This window comes from Lissotriton vulgaris, chromosome 11, assembly GCF_964263255.1.
Source record: "Lissotriton vulgaris chromosome 11, aLisVul1.2, whole genome shotgun sequence".
NCBI lineage: Eukaryota > Metazoa > Chordata > Amphibia > Caudata > Salamandridae > Lissotriton > Lissotriton vulgaris.
In genome coordinates this window covers 1,052,205,793-1,052,229,183 of record NC_141699.1, presented here as the reverse complement: position 1 = coordinate 1,052,229,183, position 23,391 = coordinate 1,052,205,793, and the positions used below count along the sequence as shown (strand labels likewise).

The following is a 23,391-nucleotide window of genomic DNA, read 5'->3' as shown; positions in this document are numbered from 1 at the left end:
TCACTGTATCTAGTGTCTACATTGCACCAGGTGGCACGTGTGCTGATCAAACCCACAGCTATAATATGAATTTGATTCAATGCTTGCACAGCTATACCCTGCTTGACCAAAGGGAGTTTAGGGAAAAACTAAATCCTGTGGGATTGATTTTTAAAAAGCAAACAAAAAATGCCAGAGAAAATTGACAGTGTATCAGATTCAGAGAACTTGATAGAATCACTCCTCAGTTTAGGCAACACTCACTGAAGAGTAACCTGAAAATATTAAATCAGAGAACAAATACAACAAAAAGTGGAACAGTTCACAGCTCAATGATAGCCTTCATCAAGTTTGGTTGACTTTTGAGATTCCCAAACTTTAACTCTCTACTCACTGTGCCTAAAGACTTATTCAACAACTCAAACACCTCATGGTATCCACGTTGCGTGTGGTTGTGTTCCTTCTGAAAAAGCAGAATGACCTCACTCTGAAGGAAGTCAGTCACTGGCTGAAGTGGGCGGAACCACTGCCCCATGCTGTGTACTGTAATGGGCAGATGAAATATGTATATGAGACAACAGCAGACTAATGAATGAAGAGGGCTAGCTGAAAGCTCCTATAAGTAAGTATATTCTCCATAAATGCTAGTAAAACCAAAAGGTCTTGCTTACCACAGACCTAAAGATGTTAAATTACTCATTGGGAAAACACTCTGGGCTCTATTCTGGATGGTGTGTTAGAATTGGGAGCAAAAACAGCAAAGGGAAATACTGCTTACACATGGTGTTGGGTTAATTTTCACACCAATATGTAACACACAATGGGCTCAATCGGAGTGATGAGGAATTCTGATGCGGCTGGTAATGGGTGTTGTATCGGGATTACAAGATGCTACAGGAACTGTGCATATGTGGAGTACTTTACCTGGAGAATGCTTAAAGCAAACACATGCAGGAATCTATGGTGGTAAACACAGAATCAGGAGAATTTCCACCACAACCAGACTTACTAGTAGTTATGGAAGAGAAGACAGAGGGAGAGATGAAATAACAGACAGAGAGCATCCTAGCCTGTAATGGGTCCCTTTGCGCAAAAACTCTAATTTAAAAACCAGGGCAATGTTTGTTTGCACCGATTTAAATATATTCTAGGAATTGGCAACAAAATCTATGATCTACTTATTACTTTATTGCTACAGGATTTGGTCCTTCACTCAATAATCAGTATCTCAGGTTGCAAGCATTCTTTGTCCAATCTACTACTGTAAAACATCGAAGTTAAAAGTGCCTACATACAATTTCAGTGAATAAGAGCTATAAAAAGCTATCAAATAAATAAATGCTAAACTCAGTAGGAAATCCTGGATCTTGCATCCACAACCAAGGGAGAGAGCCAGTGTGAAAGAGATGAATGTTCCTTTCCTGCTTCATTGCTGTTGCCAGTATAGAAACACATACAGTACTTCTTTGAACACTGCAATTAACATGGCAGCAATTAAATCAAAACAGAAGTGCAAAATGTTACACAGTATGTAATTACCCCATAACGCTGCACAGAGGATCTCAGAATTAAACCGCTTCTTATATTTCCGAATCTCAGGAGTGTCGCTGTGTGGGCGAATGTTTGTAGGGTTCACATTTACCACAGATATTTTCCTCTCCTCTTTGGCCTCCTGTTGTCTCAGCAGCTCATTGGTAAACTGGGCTGAAAAAGTAAGGCAGCAGCTACAATTAATGATAAATCATCAATGTCAACAAGGACCTTGCCTACCTTTCTTTGAATAAATGACTCTGTGCTGAACAGACAATCTCACTAGATGGACGTACCAGCTGTCCCTCCTCTGCAACCTCAAGACCAGCACTTTACATTTTTTCTAAGCCGATTCGGCATTTCATTCATAAGAAGAGCAATTATATATATATATATATATATATATCAAAACAAAACCCTTTCAGGCATAGAGTGACACAAATTATGCAAAAAAGAAGGAGAACTCTGGGTAGTTCTCAAGTTTAGGTGGAAAGCAGCCCCTGTTAGAGCACTCTCAACACCAGCGACACTCTAGATCTACTCACCTCAAATGTCTGTTTTTCTATCAAAGTTTTTAAGCATAGGATTAGCACAGTGCTATCCAAGCCGAGATAGAAAATGACAAAGTCTTTTGCAATTTATACTGCAAAGTCTTTAAGCATAGGACTAGTACAGTACTGTCCTTGCCGCGCTGTAAAATTACAAAAGCCATTTATCACTCCAGGCACAATATTACAGCTTTGAATTAGTGAAATACCAGCTCAAGCCAACCTGAAATGAATAAAAGCAACCCCTGACACAGTGTTTCCCTCTAATTAGAGCTCTTCAGAGAGGTATAGCTTTGTCCAGACACAAGGGAGCACCCAGTATTAAGTCAAAACAAAACCCTTTCAGGCATAGAGTGACGCATAAATTATACAAAAAAGATTAGAGTGAATAGTTATGTAAAGTTCAACAATCCAGTAAAAATGCGCACTCAGAGTTGGTTGATAACCACCAGTTTATTCCATGATATCGCTACGCGTTTCGACACCCGGCAGTGTCTTGATCACACGATACATTGCGTTGTCATAGACGTGCATAAATAAAGTTTAGTCAAAAAACATAGAAAAGGTACTGCATTGCAACCTGCTTAGTCAGTAAACATAGTCGCCATCTTGGGATAGGTTAAGAGCTGTAATCCTACTTACATTTTGTACTCTACACTGAAAAACATGTGAACCTTGTCATTGTATGTACAGAAAATCATGTTCATAAGTCTCATGATTTGCTTAATTTATCCGCAACGTGAAAGGTGCGACTGAGGGTTCAAATTACAAAAGTGCACGGCTTTGCACCAATTTTCGATCGGCATGTTAGCTAAGAGTTATGTACTGCTAACTTCCGTTGATCGTTCAACATAGTCCTTATTAATTGATCTGCTTGGTAATGAAAAGGCATTGTACAATTCTCGCGGTCTAGTACCTATTTCCATTCACTGGTTGCTTCCACTCAGACTAGTGCCCGAAGTGTCCTCAGTCATGCGTACCCATGTATGCAGTGAAGAGTTGTGAACCCTCGGTCGCACCTTTCACCTTGCGGATAAATTAAGCAAATCATGAGACTTACGAACAGGATTTTCTGTACATAGCAATGACAAGGTTCAAATGTTTTTCAGTGTAGAGTACAAAATGTATGTCATCTTGGCATCGAAATCACGGACAACATCAATATCTGGGTAGCAAATTTCCAGTAATTCTATATACAGCTGCAAGACAACATTAGGTGGTGGAAGACTTGGTAAACTTACCTTTATCTTAGGTATCAGTATACCCAATGTGATGGTCTTGCAGCAAATTCCGTTTCCCTGTCCCGAACATTGTTTTTTTTATTTTTTAAATCTTTTTATTAACTATGTGCAAGAGATCATTCAGTACAATACAGTATACATGAGGCATGTTTGGAGATATCCTAATCGTGAACCATATCATCAGTAATTGGGAACAACGAGGACAATCAACCATCTTCATCACTCTCACGTCCCCGGGGTCTCCCCTGATTGTTTGTACTTCCGCCAGGGCCCCCACACTTTCTCCCATTTCTTGGTACACCCTTTGCTTTTGTATACAGTTTCTTCGGCCCTCTGGCACCAGTCAAGGTCCCGCTCCCATTTCTCCCACTGTGGGGGTATCTGCGCTTCCCATCCCAGAGCAGTAGTAGTAGCACATAACTATGTGCTACTACGGCAATTCAAAATCAAAGAGGTTGATTTTACATTCAAGATACATTCATGTCCTAAAATAAAGTGGTAAGTGCTGGTGATTCCATTGTTTTTTTTCAGAGAAATCAAGACAGCATTATCCACATATAAGAGCAGATGGCAAGCATACTGCTTAAAAATGAATCCTGGCAGAACTGTGCACTGCTTCAGTACGGATGATAAATAACCCAATACACAATAAAGAACAAGAGAGACAATCGCAGACTTCACTGACTCGTGCAGAGTTTATAATCGTTTTGCAAAGGGGAGATAGAACCTCAAGTTTTGTAAATATTTTGGAATGTGTCCAAACCTCTGTATGCAAACAACAGCTTAAGTCATACCTCTTGCTGAGGATTCACCATCTTCATCTTCATCATCGTCATCATCCTCATCGGTTGGTGAGGTCTGATAAGCTCTTGGGTCAACAAATGGGGTGAACGAAGATTTCGTTCCACTTCCCATGCCGAACTGTAACACAATCAACAAAAAGGCATCTCAGAGAAGCGTGGTAACAACTACTGACTTAAATGATAAATATGTTCCATTGGTTGCCAAATTGTAATGACCCTTCATTTAAATGAATGATAAAACTGTAAAGCAATCTCTTCAACATTTGATGAACTGTCTTGGGATGTTGTGAATTGTCGGTGGCTCAAGACCAGACTAACCAATTGATACCCACCTCAATACAAATTTAAATTCCACTGGCAGGGAGTCTAAAAGTCAAGTGGAAATTAAATCTGCATACATTTTTCAAGTCCTATTTTCTTCTGTCTGTCCATCCACACTTAAATATGTTCCTATTTGTATGTGGTCTGTATGTGTGTTGTGTGGGACCATATATATGTGTATGTTCTGTGTATGTCTGTAGTTATGTTGTTTGTGTATGCATGCTTCTTCCATGTCAATTTGTGCATGGATATTGTGTGTCACTTAGCATGTGCAATATAAAAAAGCCAAACCTAGTAGCTTTGCAAATACATGTTTAAATAGGTTTATCAAATGTTATGAGTAGCTCTGCTCCAGAGCAGAAGTGTGGTGCTCATGCATTCACCCTGCATTGACCGCAATGTTGTGCGAGCCACCAACTGTGTACAGGGAACTATTTAACAAGCCAAAAATGCTCTGCAGATGATAGTGTGTATAGTGTGGTGAATCTCTGTGTATCTTTACTACCAGCAATCTATGAAGTACTGGAAGCACTGAAATAATAATCAATACGTGCATCTTCAGTCTGTTTGCTGCATAGAACAATAGTGGGATTGGATGACAACAGCTGTGCAACTTTGCGTGTATTTTTTCCTGCAGGACAGGGCTCACAAAAGTCCATATTGGAGCCAACCATTACTCTCCCTCTAAATCGTAGCAAAAAGCAGGCTATAGGTTCAAAGGCAAATCAATAGGCACGGTTCACGCGTAACCACCTACACGGAGGCCTATCCTGTATTTTAAAGCAAAAAGCTATGAAATGGATAATTACATACTGTTTTAACAATAAAAACTGGAAGTTAGACACTTACTCTAAATTAATGCTGCAGCTTGACTTCAACTCACTGCATACCTCATTACAAATGGGTTAGTCTGTCTTATACCCTTATGAAATGAAACTAAAAACCTTATTTCCCTTTTTTCTGTTGAGGTCCTTCTTCTCAGACTTCTTTGTTTGTCCTCACCCAACCCTCAGTGTTTGGTGATAAGTACCATACATCTTCATTCATATAATCTATTGTACATAAAAGACGATAATGACATCAATCTTTTGTCAACTGATATATATTGTATATAATGATGTTGTTACAGTAGGCTGAAAGAAGCATTTGGGCAGGGTCTTTGTTATTTTTACACATTTAGGTTAACATATAGATATAGACAGTAGCTCATGTCCTTCTTTCAATGCTTAAGTTTAATGTTAATATCTATTAGGTCTAAAATATGTTATATTGATACATGTCTCAATTACTCATGTAAAATTATACCTCAGGAAATACAATAAGACTGTAACCATGTGTGCTACTAAAACCATCTATTTCATTGTACATAATCTTCTTAACAGGGAACCAGGTGCATGCACAAGAAGTGATTTTGCCACTCTTGGCATGTGCCAAGGAGATTCTAGATCAATATTTGAGCTGGGTCCCAAGACATTTTATAATGGCGGTATTACATATCCTTCATTGTAAGAAAGACAGTGCTTGGAGTAAACACCTTTTACCACCGTATAATAGAAAACTATTTCTAGTGGTGGTAAGATATGACAAGAACATGTGTACATACTTGTTGAGCTGCTTTTGTTGTGCCGGTGGTGTGCTACATGGTTTGAGGTGGAGTGTTTTTCATTGTGTTGTGTTCCGTTCTGAACGTTTTCTTATGCTGTGCCTTTCACGTTTTGGTTGTGGTGTTATGTTGCTTTGTGATATGTTTTTGTGTTATATTCTATGGTCTACCATAGGGTGTCAACAAATTCTGCAACATTTCAGCAAAAAGCAGCACATGCCTTTACATTTCCAGTACCAAATAACCATTGACCACTGTCTAAGCCGGTAAAATACAGCCACTTCAGCTGATCAACTGTATAATCTCTTTTAGGTTTTGTTAGGGCTGCTTATGAAGCACATATTGGACCACTTTAGCTATGGCAAGCAGGATCCCATATTCCACACATCTGGTGCTCTTTCTGAGAAGAGCTTAAGAAGAGATATCTTTTAAGCTTATGACTGAATTTGATATATTTATCCATAGACTTGTTATCTTTGATGTGAACATTCACTGTTGTAAAGCGCTCTAAACCTTCGGGTCCAGCCAGCTCTATATAAAAATCCCAAATACATAAGTCATTAGCCAGACGACAACTTGGTCACGGACTTGTATTAAATTTGCACTTCCAATGCTTACTTTGTAATGCGGCCCCAAATTAACATTTGGAGACTAAAGATGACTTGGATCAGAATCTATTTTTGGAACAAATGATGTATGCTCTTTCATGCCCTCTGCATATAAAATATATTACTTTCTATGTTTATTTGTATGCTCTCACTACCCAGTGGGGCTTAGGTCATTCTTCTGCAAGAGCAAACAAATGCATCTGCTGTCAAGATGCAACTGAAAAATGAATACACTTGCCATTGCATCAGGAGCCAAGGGCAAGAGAATAACTTCCTTTATCTGCAACTGTGGTCTGTTGGCTCACCAAGATGCTATGACCCTACGCCAAATGACGATGCCTATAGTGTTATTATAAACAGAAAAATGTGACTGAAGAGTCAAAAACGTCAGGACAGTGTGATATGGACAAAGTGCTGTTAAATTACTTGAATTAAAGTGGTTTATGCTAGCTACTGCCTCTTCTTATATACTGTATTCGGACATGTAAATTGTGTATTTTCCATTGTATTTTAATATAGGATTAGTTCAGAATATATAGAATCGAACATTCTGATAAAGTTTGAAAAACGATTAAAAGACTCACTTAGTTAATTTTAAGAACAAAGCAAATATTTATACAGCCTTAAAAGAGACATAACATAATGGTGCATAATTGCTTAAACCCCCAAAATATGTCAAAGAGATGTATATTTTGATCTGTCCGTGAATTTGGTATATATCTGTGATATTTATATACGTACATATGGGATCACACATAGCGGATATCTGGGCAGTGATAAGATTGCAGGAACAACATCATGACTTTCTGTGAGCTTACTATTTTTGTTTACCATTTCTCTATATGTATACAAACACATACACTACAATGTTTCAGAAAAAAATAAATGATCAACCAAAAGTGTATTTGCATGGTGTCCTTAATTGAAATGTTTTGCAGTCAAACAGATCAATTATTGAGTCTGTGAACAAAGCATTAAAAATGATACACAACTTTATCCCGGGATATTCCTTAGCTCAGCTTTTCCCTGCTAGCCGTTAATTTCTTCTGGAGCAACCCCAACACCACTCCTGACAGTGCATTTTATGCTCATAGAAGCTGGATCTGAAAAGTGCATGATTGTTTGCAGCATTTGCTGGCTTTGCATGTACTGTGTGTGCATCAGGATATCTAGACCTGCAATAGAAATTTCATGGTGTACCAAACACAATGGTGTGTTTGGGGGGTCAGGTGTGGAGGAAGCAATACAAGCCGAGACACTGATAGGCTCCATTGTGGAATAGAAGCTAGCTGAGCTTATATTTGGAGGGACAATACAGGCTTGTGGTGGATTCACTCATGCCATTTTTGCTCTGGGCTTGGGTTGAGAAGTCTGTCAGTAAGACTTTTAGGACTTTGTTTGAGTTGATCACATGTAATACAGATGACTCAGAGGCCAGAAAGGATGGGACACAGTTGATCATTATTCTGTTCAAAGTCTCAGGCTAGATGGTGCTCCTAAAATTCTAGTCACATGTCAGGTCAGCAGCCCCCCCCCAGCACCTTGAGACTTTCATGGGTGAGTGGTCACACTTTATAAACCACTGATTGATTGTTTGATGGAGGTCTGATGCAATTAGGATGGGAATGAATAATACCTTACAAGGGAGTATAGCTAGTAGGACAGGGACAAGATTAGTCACAAGCCTCATCAGTATCCTTAAAAGTTGGTAATACTATGTGAGACACAGCTACATGTCAAGTTGAGGTCTCTGAATGGCCAGTAGGTCCAAGGAACAGTCGGTAATCTGTTCGACCCAAGGTTGTGGGAGGTCACAAGGAATTGTTAAAAATGTGCCAAGATTTGGAGTCTTCAGTGCTCAAGACCCTGGAGAAAAGATAGTCTCATCTCAAGCCAGGTACTATGTAAGGAGGGAGGTTGTTGTATACTTAGTCACATGTCAAAGGAATGCCCCTGAAAGGTTGTTAGGACTAGAATATAATTTAGGTACATAGTAAATTGGTGTTTGAGATGTTCGCTGATTGGGAATAAATATGTTGAACGCAGCACAAGCATGAAGTGGCAAGTCAGAATATAGCCACCTCTGAATTTCTGCAGGTGAAAAAGGGTTTAATACAGATTAATGATGATATTGACTCTGAATGCATTGAGCAGCTGCATGTGCCTTTATTTATAAGTCTTCGCCACCCTTAGGGTCTTGAAGTTACAACTGAGTATCACAATCTTTAAGTCTTGGATGCTCATAAACTGGTTTGCCATATGTGACTTTCGTAAGGGTGAGCTACGGAAAAGTTCTTCACTTACGTAGTTTATTGCAGACTGACCCTACATAACAGCTCTACTGTGGTACTTGAAATGCTCGGTTAAGTGTACTATATTACTGGAAGTACATGTAAATGTCCCCTTTTGTTTTGCATTCCTGCACAGTGTGATTTTGTGATTGCATATACATTGTGGCTAATCCTTCACATAGTTAGTGTCATGTATGGCATAGTTCATTTATCCATGGTGAAGGCAGGTCATTCGCTTCTAAGAAGGATTACGTTGACAGTGATTTGGTCTTAGGAAGACCTCTTGAAGCAAGCCGCCATACTACAGAATAGGCGGAAGTTTTGAAACCCGATCTTTAACCTGGTTTACTCTGTATGCACAGAAATGGCTCCTGGGAAGTCTAGTTGCACTGTGTATCACAATTCTGTGGTAGTACACAAGGCTTATGAAGTCAGATCTGAAAGCCGTTGTATCATTACCCCACACTTTGTGTGATGGCATGCCCAGCTGCAGCGTATAGCTAGATTAAATATTGTGGCATGCCTTGTGGACACTGAAAAGAAGCTCTAACTGACCAGATAGCTGGTTTGGTCTGCTGCTGTGAAGTATAAAGTGGTAGGAGGAGACTGTTGTATTTTATCCTGGTGGCATATCCAGAAAATTAACTTCTGGAAAATGGTGACACTTGATATTTGGGTACACATCATTAAAGTTTCTGTGGAACTCTGTCTCAGCTTCACCCGGGGCAGCATACAGGCTACTTGTATCTTTAATGCTACAGTCTACACTATTAAGATATAAATCAGAAGGCACTATAATATGGTTATTTCACTGTGACCAGGAGACGGGGGTGGGGGGACTCGGTGGGACTGTTGGGGAGGAAGGGAGGGAAGAGGGTTGCTTTATCCTTGTTATGTATGGCGGTGTCGGATGAATACTGCTGACCCTATCCACAGTGGGGCTGGAGTGACATGTCTCTGTTGGGCATAGACATGAGAAAGTTTAGATTCCACTATTAGTCTTATATTTCTAGATTGTCTTTCCCGCTGCAGGATGGGCTGTTGGCAACATGGTGCCCGACAATGTTTATGGTTGGGGAGAAAAATAAAAATGTGACTGATGAACAAAGCTCATACTAATTTGTAACTGTGATACATTGCCTTAATCAGTCCGAAATAAAGATTAAAAAAGAAAACTGTCTCAGCTTCTTTGGCTTCCTACCTACATTATACCACATGTTGCCTAGCATGGAGAATGCATAGGGTAGAAGTGCAGGAGAGAGCCTTACTTTCAGGGTACAGTAGTGGTATTCATAGCCAGTTGATATTCCATCTTTTGAATCTTATAATCCAACATACAAAGCTATGCAAAGCATAAAGAGCTATTATCAAACATGCAGCGCTACATACCGCACAATTCCTGAACAATTGAAACTAGTGTCACAAGACAACCCTTTCCTGTCCTTGATCTTGAAGGGATTGAGCTTTTCCATTCTGTGCCAATGATGGTGCAAAATTGAAAATTCAAATTACCTCTCATCTATTCCTTGTCCCATTACTTACTCTATGCATTTGTGAGGAGAATCCTCACTTAAGGCCCCCCTAACAAGCACCTCTCAGAAAACAAGTGAAAAAACATACCCAGCAGCCTTTAGCTACTAAAGGGGAACGAGACTCATACTTTATGTTCATTTTACAGGCTGTAGACTGATTCACACATTCTTCCAAGTGATGTAAATCTACTTGTGCCTTGGGGCTAGGCATTGTTTGACAATGTATTCATATGAGTCTCTTAAATGGGGGAGAAAGGAAAGGAGAAAATCTGAACTCCACTGAGTGGGCAAGAATGTTCTTCTATAGATCACAGGCCACAGAGATTAGAAATCTTGAGATTAGGCGCATTCATGGTATGAAACGGTGTACCATTACGCAACTTCCCTTCGCAGAGACTAAGGTGGCTGTTCATAATCTCTTACACATACAGGATTTTGCTAAATTCAAGTATTAATCAATTGCATTTTTGGATAAAATATATACATATATACAGATAGACAGAAAAGAAGACAGTCATACACTATACACACTTGATTGGCATACCATCTTACCAACCATTGTTAATTTATTAGGAGAAACTAGTGCAGAAACAATTAGATAAGAAAAGCCCCATTAAAAACTGCATACATCAAGAGTCTTTAATTTAACTGTAAAGACCACCACCTACTTCTTCCACAGACTCCTCATCTTGCGCAAGCGTTGAAACTCGCCCCAGGGCTTCAGTTGGTGTGCCCCCTGGGGAGTGGCTTTGCTGGACCAGATCAGGAAGATTGATGTGGCCTGCAAAGCCATTGCTATCAGCATGGCCAGAGCGCTTTTTGTCACCAGTAGTCTGCAGAGACAGAAGGAAAGGAGAGAACAGTCGATAGAAGCAAGTCACCCATTTCCCAGAGCAAGAAAGAGATGGATGCATGTAACCTTTTCCCACATGCAAAGCTGACACGCAAAGATTGAAATATTATCACATTATTAAAGGTTACGTAGGGGAAGCAGAAGGCAATAGGTCATAATGGATGGCAGAATTATGAAGGAATCAAGAAATATTAGAACAGACTAGGAGATGACAGCACAGGCAAACAACAAACACAGGTAAAATGAATGGGAGCAAAATACACAACTGTCATTAGCAGATAACAGGACCAGCTACGTTAGGCGAATATGATTTCTTATTACATTTACAGATACTACATGATCCTGTTCAAATTGGCATTATACATAAGGCCTTGCCAACGCCTTGCTGACAGCTCGAAGAAGTGCCGCCAAATCAACACGCTATTTATGTGGTCAATTACATAATTAACACTGTTTGGGTAGCCAGATTCCTCAGTCCAAAGAATACAGTAACCTGACACGTGGAGACCATGGTGCATTTATGAAATAACACATTTTTAAGTTTGAATTTGAAAATTGTGAATGGTGTAATGCACTGCACAATAACTAATGCCAATTTATTTCAAGTCAGTTGCTAGTTGAGGTGAATGGGTGGTAAACTACACTTATAGTAGTGTTGTGTTATGTGTTAGAGCTATTTCTTGCTGCTAATATTTTGCTGTTTTTGTTGTGTCATGTTGTTGTTGTTTCCTGTTTGGCTGTACTTTAGAGGTGCTGGGTTGTTGTGCAGTTGATGAGGTGTTTTTGACACTGCATTGCTTTTGTTCAACCAGTTGTTTGGTTTTGCGTTATGAGTAAATACAGCTTTAAAGCTTTTGGGGTTATAATCACGGGTGTGACTGGAATTGCTAGCTAAAAGTTTTAAAGCAGACGTGTGTGTGTTGAACACCAGAGAGAACTATAATAACTCTAAGGCATGTGAATGAGTCACACTGCACTGATTTGCAACCTGTACTAAGCAGGTAAGCAAAAAGAGTAAACTGTGAAATACAAAATTAAAGTGCCTTAGTTAAAAGACATAAGAGCATTTTTAACTGCAAGAGGCCTCTTAAATAAGATCTCACTTGAGCTCAAGAAAAAGACAGATTAGACATGCTCATCAGATGTGACTTGTAAGAGGTCAAAAGAATCCAGAATGGGAATCCAACTGGTGATGATTGTTATCAGATTCTGAGAAAGCAACTAACGAACTAGTATTTCAGAACTACAATCCAGACCCGAGAATGTACAACTCATGCTTTAAGCATGTTGGCTTAGGTAAAGCATTCTAGCTTCTTTTCCTGGTCATGTTACGGAAGTCATTCACCAGGGACGCACCCTAATATTTTTCTCTTGCTGCCTGCAGAAGTTTTGTCATTTTGTTTCTTTAATGAATTTAAGTGACTTGGCTTTTTATCTTATAAGCATGTTGCACCAAAGGCTTAAAAGCAGAGTCTGTTAATGTAATGACCAAAAGTTGAAGCAACAATCCATCTTCATGGAGCATTGCTGATATGATCTGTGGTCTACTCTCAACTTCCTCTGGAACAATCTGTAACCCAGAATTATCTTAATTATTAAGCTAACTTTTAAACAGTAGGATGAACAAAAATAACCATCTACTTTATTCTCAGTTGGCCCCTGATTCCATTCTTGCTCAAAAGCACCTTAAACATCCTTTTTGAAAAATCTATAACCACTATAGCATGTATGTAGACTTTCCTGTTTTCAGTTTCTATTTTTGGTAAATTCTGGTGGTTTTTTTTTCAGTGTTTTCAAGTCATTTCAATATCTTAAAAAACAGTGGTTATCTGTGGTTACACACTTTTGGGCCATTAAAAAAAACAGAAACAGTGTTTTTCCTGTCTTTATGGAACCTTTTGCTTTTATTATTGCTTGCTTGCTTTCTGCACTGATAGTGCATGGTATAAAGACAGTGTACGTACAGTATGTATGATGTCCAAATACATTTTTACAAATCAAACTTATCGTAGTACACCATACAATACTTCTTCAGTCTTTGGTCATGCAAGCTTGCTCTTTCCTTCTCATCTAAACTTTAATCTGTGAAAAGGCCCTCTCAACATTGGCACTTGAGACAGGCAATGCCAAAATAGCCAGTACACAATTTGCTTACTCTGGCCACTGGCATAGCTTTCCATGCCAATACTGGTGCACCTGAAAATTGTGATTCTCTGTGACAGGTTCTGCAACATGTGCGCTGAACTGGGCGCATATGCCCTCAGAGTTATTGAAGCGGTCAAAAATGAGGCAGCACTTTTGAAACTCCAGAGAACATTTCCTTTTAAGGAAATAATCTATAACTTGTGCAGAGTACCACAGTGAGGCTTCGTTGACCTCAAATGCCATGGTTGTTGAAGCGCTATTTCCCATACATTGTAAAATAAAATAACCTGAATTGCTCCTCAACATTTCTTTGCTTACCAAGTGGCAAGTACTCTAACATGGAACATGTTGCGTTGCCAAAGTTACTAAAAAGTGTCACCCAGCTTACTCCCAAGGAGATGTTTGACATCTATACGGATTATGCTGTTCACTTGGCAGACAAGGGTGTTTTCAGACAGTTTTTCACTCTGAAGATTGTAAAGATGCTTTCAGATTGCCATCTAACAAGTGGCAACGATCTCTTACTGGAAAGCACTTCAGCTCAGCGATTTTGATAGGTCATCACACAAATTTTTCATATACGTAGCTGAATCATTACAAATACAACCAATATCACTCCAATCTTTATTGAACTTGGTAAGAACGCTTTGCAGCAGCATTCCAAGTGACACTGCATTCCATGTTTTCCAAAAGTCTGGGGTCATGTTTTCACCAGTATTTCCAGATGCTTTGTGACTGCACTCTTTTCACAGATATCTGTCACTATACCTTGCATTGAATGTTTAAAGCCTGGGGTGTTTGGCAATTCACATACTACCAATACTGACTCACTAGAAAAAGGGGCTGATGTATAAAGGGTTTTTACCCATTCTCTGTGGGTAAATGTGATGGTACATATTGTGAAAGATTCTTGTGAAACCTACATTTTTCCTATCAGTGAAAGAATCAAACATAGCCAAAAAATCAAATATGATTCAGATATTTCCCGATTCTCTACAGTTTATGCAATAAATAAACAACACCTAAAACCCCTGAATCTTTAGACCAAAGACCGCAAAACTGAAAAAAGGAAGAAGAAATAAAATTTTAGTGAGATCCCTAAACAGCAAAACTCATGCAGAAAATGTTAGCCCCGTTTTTCTTACTGCTACCTTATATAACAAAGTTACATTGTATTGGCCCGTTCAGGAAGAGATACAAATGACTCTTTCACTCAGTTTCCCTTCTTTGAATGACATTCAGTTTGTGGATGTGCAGGTTTTTTCCAGTGTTTATATATTTACACTGGAGAGGGCTATTTCCCTTCCCGTGGGGTTTTATCAGTTATTATAGGTTTAAACCTAAAACCGGACAGCCTACATGTATGAGGGGCCTAGAGTAACCTACACTAGCCTTGCACCCACATGGAACTGTTAGGTTTTAAAGTGGTTAGTTAGTACCAATTTCACCTCTAGACCCTTTAATGGTATTTAGCAAATAGATCAGACTACCATTAGATCTACTTTGGTCTGAACCATATTCTTCTTGGGGCTCATTTGTGTCCGTACACAAATGGTAACAAAATGAGTCATATTCAGACTACAATGTATTTTACTCACATTTGCAGTTTCTTAGGATTTTCCAGGAATGGTTATCATATTTTACTGATATTTTTAGATGTCAAGTAATACAGAAGCTCTGAACTGTGTTGAACCCTTTTTTTTAAATTAATTGGATAAGTGTATTACTCAACTTTCTATGTGTTTCTTCAGTGCTAAGGGTTGGATTAGAGAACTTTGGCAGTTAAAAAGATGAGGAAACCAGCTACTAGACCAAACGTGACTTTTAGTCAATTTTGATGCAGGTGTGATGAAGAACTCAGTAGAACAAAATAAATACAAAATACGTGTAAGAAATAATATGAAAACTAATCTTCGATTTTATCAAAAAGTTTGGTATAAAGTTTGTAAAGTAAAGGTCAAAGGTGTGGAAAATGGTGGACCTCACAGATTTGATTCTGATAGACGAAAATAAATTATTTGATGATCATCAGATCTAGTTGTGCCCTAACTCATCTTATAATGGTGTTGATTTGTGCTAGGTACACACACAATGCGGAAGAGTTTTGAAATAGGTTGATTAGGTGAATGTTAGCATCTTTGAAAATAGGTGGGATGATTTTTTGAGGGAAATAGTAACATGGAATATGCTTTAAAGCTTTATCAACATTGCTGTCAAGTCTAAATTATTGATTGGTAGTTGGACACAACAATTGTGAGCAGGTGGAGAAACTAATTAATTCATGCAGATCTGAGGTATACAGTTTTCCTAAACAATATTTCTGCAATGCCCTCAAATTAGGCAACCAGCTCCTTGGTCTTCTTTCTCTTCCTGAAGGGTAGCTTTTTGTACAACTACCATTGAAGATATATACTGGTCATTCCTGTGGCTGTGACAACACTGATTCTGGACAGATTACTGTAGCTGTGAGTAGAATTACTGATCCAATTACATATTCCAACAACACTTCATAGCACCCATCATAAATACAAATTCCAATACCCCCTTCTCCTTTAGCCACAATCTGTAATCAACTGTTTCTCGTGGAAGGACTAATGCTTTATGTATCGCAGCCCATTTTTGAGTTACTCCTGCCAAAATAATGTTCTGTTCATGGCACATTGCTGCTCCTTGAAGCATGACCTGCACTGCATCAAGTACCCATAATAAATACAAAAACATATACAGAAAGGAAAGTGGTATTTAAAATGAATAATGTCTTTTATTGTTTCTTTAACCTACAAATAGCTGCATTGTAGGAATACGGATGAAAAACAAATGGATTCAAAATTGATCACAAAATGAATGCTCCATACAGGAATGTGAAATTCTTTTATTAACCCCTATCTCTTTTTTTGTTCCTATTAGACCACCCACATTGCTGAGGGATATATAACTTCATTGGATTCAACATAACCTATAATTAAGAAGTGGGGATGAATACAAGTCAATGGGACAGAAATTATATCCGAGCAAAGGGAGTCAAGAGAGCAAGTCATGCTGTAAAACTAGCAAATGATAGATTTCTGGGTTGCAAATGTACACAAGTGCAATGCTGCAAAAATGGTCTCTAATGGAAATTCTAGCTCCCTGAAAAATGAGCTAAGATCATCATATCAGAGGTTAAAGTGAGCAAATGGCAATACTCATGACAGTCTGAGTGAGTTTTACTCAAACTTCAACTGGGCACTCAGATTGATACCGTACAATACAACTGTAATGACAAAACCTTAGAAATATATGTTCATGTACTAAAATGTGAAATAAAGGGGCCCAATTTAAAAAAATCCTCTGCCTTTCACAAAGACAGCAATGTACAAAAAGCCAGGCCATGCATATGCATGAAGCAGAAACACAATGCATTAAAGGGATATTGGAATGTACACATAGATTTCCAAATCGCAATATCCAGTTTGTGACATATTGTGATTCACAAGAAGCAAGGAGCGTGAAATGGGGATCGACCTTCACAAGTATAAGTCTTAATGTTTGCAACCCATTAATAGGATACCAATAGTTCAAAGGAGGTTTGATCCATTCGTACAACAGAAGGTACCGGTGATGGGAGAAACAATGGTCAAGGGGACAATTGCAATCTCCCCAATGCTATATTTAGGGCTCACCTACTAGAGAGTGAAAGCGCTCTGTTGCAAGACGAATTGCCAGCTCACAGTGGGCTTAGAGCCCACCCATTGATTACTGGCAGGTTCTCGGTCACTCATTTAAGTGCTTTGTATTTATTAGTTTATGTTATTTTTACTTCCTTTTCATGCGTTTGTCTCATGCTAGTTTTTTTAAGCACACCAAGAGATGCATATGTTTTCCTGCTGTCTCCTCATATACTCTCCTAGCCACACTTGTCTTGCTCCATCTCTGCCTGTGTGTTTGCCATTCCCTCCTCTGTGAAGTGCTTGTCCTTGTGTGCTGCTCTCCCACATTGGTTTCTCACACGTGTGCTTCTCCCCCAGCTCTACATTGTGCGCTCCATTTGCTTTTCCACGTTCCAAATTCCCCTCTCGCTCCGTTTGCTTACCCCCACCTGTGCCCCGTTATTGTTTCTGCCTGCCCACATCTTCCTTCCGCGCACCCTCCTGTTGCTTCCCCACTTTGGACCTTCGTGATTCCAAATGCCCCCTCAATGTTGCTTTACACAATGGAAGAAATAGGAGGCAGCAAAGACATTGGTTTGAATGGGAGATCAAGGAAACAAAAGGGCGGTTTTGGGTGCTAGATTTTTTTGGGATGTTTGCTTGGTAAACACAAATGTCATTATTAACAGAAGACTGCATATGTTGTAGAAAAGGTATAGGATGGCACAGTATTTCCCATTAACAGCATTTACAGCTGCATTCATTAGTACTAGTTAGTCACATATCATGGTGCAGTTCTCTCATTTGCCCAAAGTTCACAAAACATACTGCTATCCTTGTCGGACGACATGATTTATTAATTTTTGTATTTATTTTTTGAGTTTTATATAGCGCTGGCTAGACCCAGAGGTATCAGAGCGCTTTACATGATCACGATAGTTTGAGGCAAACATGGTATCAAAGCATAAAAACTGAGAGAACAGTGTGAAATATCAAAGTAAAAAAACAACAAATTAACAAATCATGACGGAATAGAACAGGAGCTGGAGCAATACATTAAGAAGTAATTAAGGTAAAGTGGAATACAGGCAAGGGACATACATTACTGAAACAAATATGGTATGGTGAAAAGAGATCAGGAGTCGGGCACATGTTAGGATCCCCAATAGTAGTTAAGGAGGTGGGTTTTGAGGTCTTTTTTGAAGCTGGCAAAGGAGGGGTTACAGCGCAGGTTTTTGGGGAGAGTTTTCAAGATAGTGGGGGCATTGCTAGAGAAGGAGCGAGATTGTGTGGTTTTCTTTTTATGCAGAGGTGGGATTAGGAGGAGGGCGTTTGTGCTGCTCAGAGGACGAGTGGTACCAGCGATGAGGAGTTTCTTTGAGAGGTACTGTGGAGTGTTTTGGTGGAGGGCTTTATGAGTAATGCAGGCAGTTGTGTAAGCTGATCTCCCTTCAATGGGGAGCCATATAAGAGATTTGAGTGCTGGGGAGATTTGATCGAAGCGTTTGCAGTCGGTGATGAGCCTGGCTGCAAGGTTAAGCACAGCTTTAATTGGAGCCAGGTGGACCTTGGGGATTCCGTTGAGGGTGGCGTTGCCATAGTCAATACGAGAAAGAACAAGTGATTGAACTGCAAGTTTAAAATCATCGGTGGGTATGAATGGTTTGATTTTCTTGAGGTGACGGAGAGTGAATAGGGCTCCTTTGGTAGAGTTTTTGATGTGAAAGTTAAGGGTGAGGGTGTTGTTGATAGTAATGCCAAGAGATTTGACGGAGTTTGACAGTGTGAGTGAGTAGTTGAGTGCGTTAAGGTCTGAAATCCATGATTGAACGTGGAGAGGGTTCTTTTTAGAGGAGAAAAGAATGATTTCGGTTTTCTTAGGGTTTAGTTTGAGATGGTTTGAATGGAACCAGACTTGGATCTTGTACAAGGTGTTGTTCAGGTGTAAGTTGTCAGCATGAGTTTTAATCTTGTAATAGATTTGGGTGTCATTGGCGTAAAGATGGTAGTTGATACCTGCTTGTTTAAGAATGAGAGCAAGGGGCGCCATAAAGAGGTTAAAGAGGGAAGGAGAGAGAATAGATCCTTGGGGGACTCCAAGGGAGACTGGAGTGGGTTTAGAGAGACAATTTAGAATTTTGATTTGCTGAGTTCCGTGTTGAAGGTAAGAGGTGAACTATTTGAAGGCGGTGCCATTAAGGCTGAAACGGGTCCTAAGAACATTAAGTAGGGCTGAATGATTGACTGTATCGAACGCTGCGGGGAGATCAAGGAGGATAAGAAGGCAGATCTCGCCATTATCAAGTGATTGATGGATGTCATCTATGACATTCAGCATTGCCGTTTCAGTGCTGCAGCCTTTCCTGAAGCCAGACTGATGGGGGTCAAGTAGGTTAAAGTTTCCATTGTGTTTGTCAAGTTGTAGTAGGACACATTTTTCAAGGACCTTTGAGAGAAGGGGGAGGTTGGTGATAGGGCGGAGATTGTTAAAGTCATTTGGGTCAGCATTAGGATTTTTAATTATGGGCGAGATTTGTCCAAGTTGAAGGGAGGTGGGGACACAGCCCCTGGAGAGAGGGGTTGATGATTTTGGTCCAGAATGGGGCGATTATGTGCTTAAGGGTAGGGACAAGGTTGGAGGGTACAGGGTCTTTTGTGTGGGCGGACAGTTTAAGATTGCCAATTATTTTGAGGACTTCTAGCTCAGTGACGGGGAGGAAATTCAGCAAGGATGCATTGTTTTTTAGTTGTGAGTTAGGGGAGTTGGTAGCCGGTGAAGAGCCGGTGAAGTGGTAGCAGGGGGGACTGTGGAATGGTTGGGGGGGGGAGGGTAGAGAAGTGGGTGGGTGAGAAGGGTCATTAGGGAGCGGGTCGGGGTTGGTTGTGTGGGAAGGAAGGATTGATCAATATTGGCAATTTTGGCCGAGAAGAAATGGGCAATTTTTTAGTATCTGGCTGAGGAGGTGCTGGGGAATTTTGGTTACGAATGATATTGAAGAGCTCCCTGGGTCTGTTCTTGGCACGATCAAGTTGAATGCGGAAGAAGGATGCCTTTTGCTTGAGGATGTGTTTTTTGTACGTGGATCTCGCACGTCTGAGACGTGCAAGATATAAGGGTGAGGGCTGGTGTCTCCAGGTTCTTTACGCTAGTCTGAGTGCCCGTCTTTCATTATTAATCTCGGTATTAAACCAAGAGTTAGAGGGGGTGTTTCTTTGGTTTGTGAGTTTAGGTGGGCCAGTTCGTCAAGAATACCGGTGACAGTGTTATTGAAGAGTTCAGTGAGCTCATTTGCATTATGTGAGTGGGAAATGAGAAGGAGTTGCGCTTGGAGTTTAGATTGTAGAGCATCTGGGGGGGATACTTTTTAGGTTCCTTATCAATTTCTTAGGCCTGTTAGCTTTAGAGGCAGGGAGGCTTGCTGAGGTATCGATGGTGAACAGTATAAGACCAGTCAATGGGGATGATATTGGTCATGGTGGACAGATCTTCGTTAGACAGAATGACATCAAGTATGGAGCCTTTGGCATGTGCTGGGGATAAGCAGAGTTGTTTGAGTTCACTGATCTCAAGGAGAGTGGTGAGGAGAGAGATAGTGGGGCCATTGGTATCGTTCCAATGGAGATTAAGATCCCCAAGAAAGATTTTTTGAGTTGGATAATGCAGATTTTGTCAGGAGCTCAGATATGTCCTCAATGAAGGGCAGTGGTGGTCTCGGGGGGCGGATTGGGACGGAATTTTGAGTTGACAGTTTAGCTTCCAGGTATTCGCAAGAGGAGTATCTTGGGTTAGTGACAAGGGATAACTGAAAATAATTTTTAAAGATAATGGCGTGACCACCCCCCACTCTGTCTGGTCTATCTTTTCTAAGAATAGAGTATCCAGGAGGGGAGAGTAGGTCAAGTATGCTAGTTGAGTGGTCTTTTAGCCAGGGTTCAGTGAGGAATGCAATATCAATGGATTCACTCAGTATTGTTTCCGAAATTTCCGTGGGGTGTAAAACAGCGGATCGGCAGTTGACGAGCATGCACTTCAGTGGTGTGGGGTTGTATATTGAGGGTGGGCACGAGGGGATTGACGTGAGTTGGGGCGGTGGTCTAGGGGAAGCTGGGGAGGAAGGGGCTCTATTTGTACCTATAATAACAGGGATGGGGCGTAGGGGAGTAGAGGGTTTGTGAGTTGGGGCGGTGGTCTGGGGAGAAGGGGTTCTATTAGTACCTATGATAACAGGGATGGGGTGTGGGGGGTTTGTGGTAGGTTCATTAGGAAGGTAGGAGTTGCAAAAGTCGTCGAGGTCAGACGGGGAGAGATGGTTTGAGGTGCGGTGAGGTCTGTGCGTACCACGGCGGAGAGGGAGCGATCTCCACCTGTTGCGTGTGGTGTGAGGGATTTTTGAGGGAGGGTGGAAGTGGGTTTTATGGTGGGGGAGGATTTTGGCGCTGAGGAGGACGACATCTTTCTGAGTCGGGCCAATACAGTAGTTAAATTAGAAGGGTCACGTTCAATGTTTTGTAGGCTCTGGGCAATTGAGGTGAGGTGTCGAGAGGGCACGGTCTGTGCTATTTGCGGAGGGTGGACTAGGGTGGACTAGTGAGTGAGGGAGAGATGGGGAAGGAGATGTGTGGTAGATGGCGATGGGGCTGGGAGTTGTGAGGGGTTTGATAGTCAAATTTGAACACTCAAGTTTGGTGTTCTGTAGGTTCGGAGCCATCCGGTTATGGGGAGGGATAGAGGGGGAGTAGGAGAAAAGAGGAATATGGTCTGGGGAAGGGGAGTGGTCTTGATTAGTTGCAGAAGGTGGCCTGTTGTGTGGGTGGGGAGATTGGGTGGTAGTAGAGGAGTGAGGGGTGATGGGTGATGAAGCTGTTAAGTGTCAGTGGAGGGGTTAGGTTGTTCAGGGGGCACGGAGTCTCCAGTGAGGTGGGTGCTTTAGGGGAAAGGACGGTGGAGTACGTGAGCGGTTGGGACAGGGGGAGAGAGTGTGGAGGGCCAGGGGGAGGTGGGGTCATAGGAGGGGACTGGTACGTGGGTGATTGGGAATGGGGGCTATCATTATTCAAGAAGGAGTCAGCAGAGAGTGCGTTTATGGGGGTAGGGGGGAGAGGGAGAGATAAGAGGGGGATGTGAATTATGTGATTGGGGATGGGGATGTCATTAGCTGTAGAGAGGTCCAAGGAGGAAGATAGTGAAGTCCATTGTTGGACGACGGGGTTGGTTGGGTGGTTGAGAGTGGAGGAAGAGCAAGGGGGGAGGGGGGAGGTAGAGGTATGAGGGGTGCAATTCGTTTGGGGAGGTGGAGTGTTAGGTGCAGAGTGGTCGAGGAAGAGGGACATAGTGCTGAAGTGGAGTACGAAGATGGAAAGATGGGATGCCGTGGCTTGTATGAGGATGTTACCTGTTTTGAAGATGGAAATGTCAACATCACCCTGAAAGGCTGGGGAGGGAGCAGTGGATATTTTGAATCCATATGGTATTTTAGCTGATTTAGAGATTGGAAGGTGTCGAAGAAAAACGCTCTTCCATTTGGAGGGGCGTTTGGAGTAAAAGATGTAGTTGGTGATAATGGGGCAGGTGAGGCTGATGTAGTTGCCGACAATGAGTGTTTCCGAGTTACGGATGAGGAGTTTATGTTTGAAGTTTTTTCTCGCATGTTTGGAGAGACAGGGGGGGGTAAAGAATCATCCAGGAGTTAGGGCCATATTTGGCGAGAGGAGGGTCCAGAGGTTGATGGACGTTGCTGTAAGGACACATGTTGGGAGGACAAGGGAGGAGGACAGCGTGGAGACAGGATAATTAAGGAGATGGGGAAAAGGGAAGAGAGGAGGATTGGAAATCCAAAAAGTGTGGGGGGGGGGCGCTGGGAGAGAAAGGTAGGGCAGGATGAGTAAGTAGTGTAGGCAAGCGAGGAATTGGAAACCAAAAATGGGAGGGGGGGCGTTAGGAGAGAAAAAATAGGGGCAGGATCGGGAAGGAGTGTAAGCAAGTGAGGAGTTAAAAATAAGGCGCAAGATAAGAGAGCAAAACAGATTATATCTCTAAAATGGAGCAATCAAAATATTAAAATAAACACGATAAATATGATGATATTAATAGTGGCAATGTAAGAGGTAAGGTAAACAAATGAGGAAAATTGAAGTTAAAGGGAGATTAGACAGCAAAAAAACAGGTTAAACATCAGTAATATGGAGTCAATTAAATAAGTAGCACAAACACAATAAGTAGGATGATTAAAATAGGGGCAAGATGAGAAGGTGGGGTAAGCAGAGGAGGGATAAAAGTCAGGAGCAGATTAGATAATAAAACTGGTTAA

At 40.9% G+C, this 23,391-nt stretch overlaps 1 protein-coding gene across 19 annotated transcripts in view; it reads right to left on the bottom strand.

Annotated features, from left to right (window-relative positions):
* Positions 1-23,391, bottom strand: part of TNIK (TRAF2 and NCK interacting kinase) — a 724,668-nt gene that overhangs the window by 46,507 nt on the left and 654,770 nt on the right. For 14 of the 19 annotated variants that reach the window (XM_086944396.1, XM_086944398.1, XM_086944399.1 and 11 more), the window contains 3 exons: positions 11,125-11,289; positions 4,093-4,219; positions 1,519-1,683 (listed from right to left, as the gene is read on the bottom strand). In XM_086944396.1, coding sequence (XP_086800522.1) covers positions 1,519-1,683; positions 4,093-4,219; positions 11,125-11,289 — 457 coding nt within the window. The remainder of the gene's footprint in view (positions 1-1,518; positions 1,684-4,092; positions 4,220-11,124; positions 11,290-23,391) is intronic. The other 5 variants (XM_086944405.1, XM_086944403.1, XM_086944404.1 and 2 more) reach the window with 1 other exon arrangement.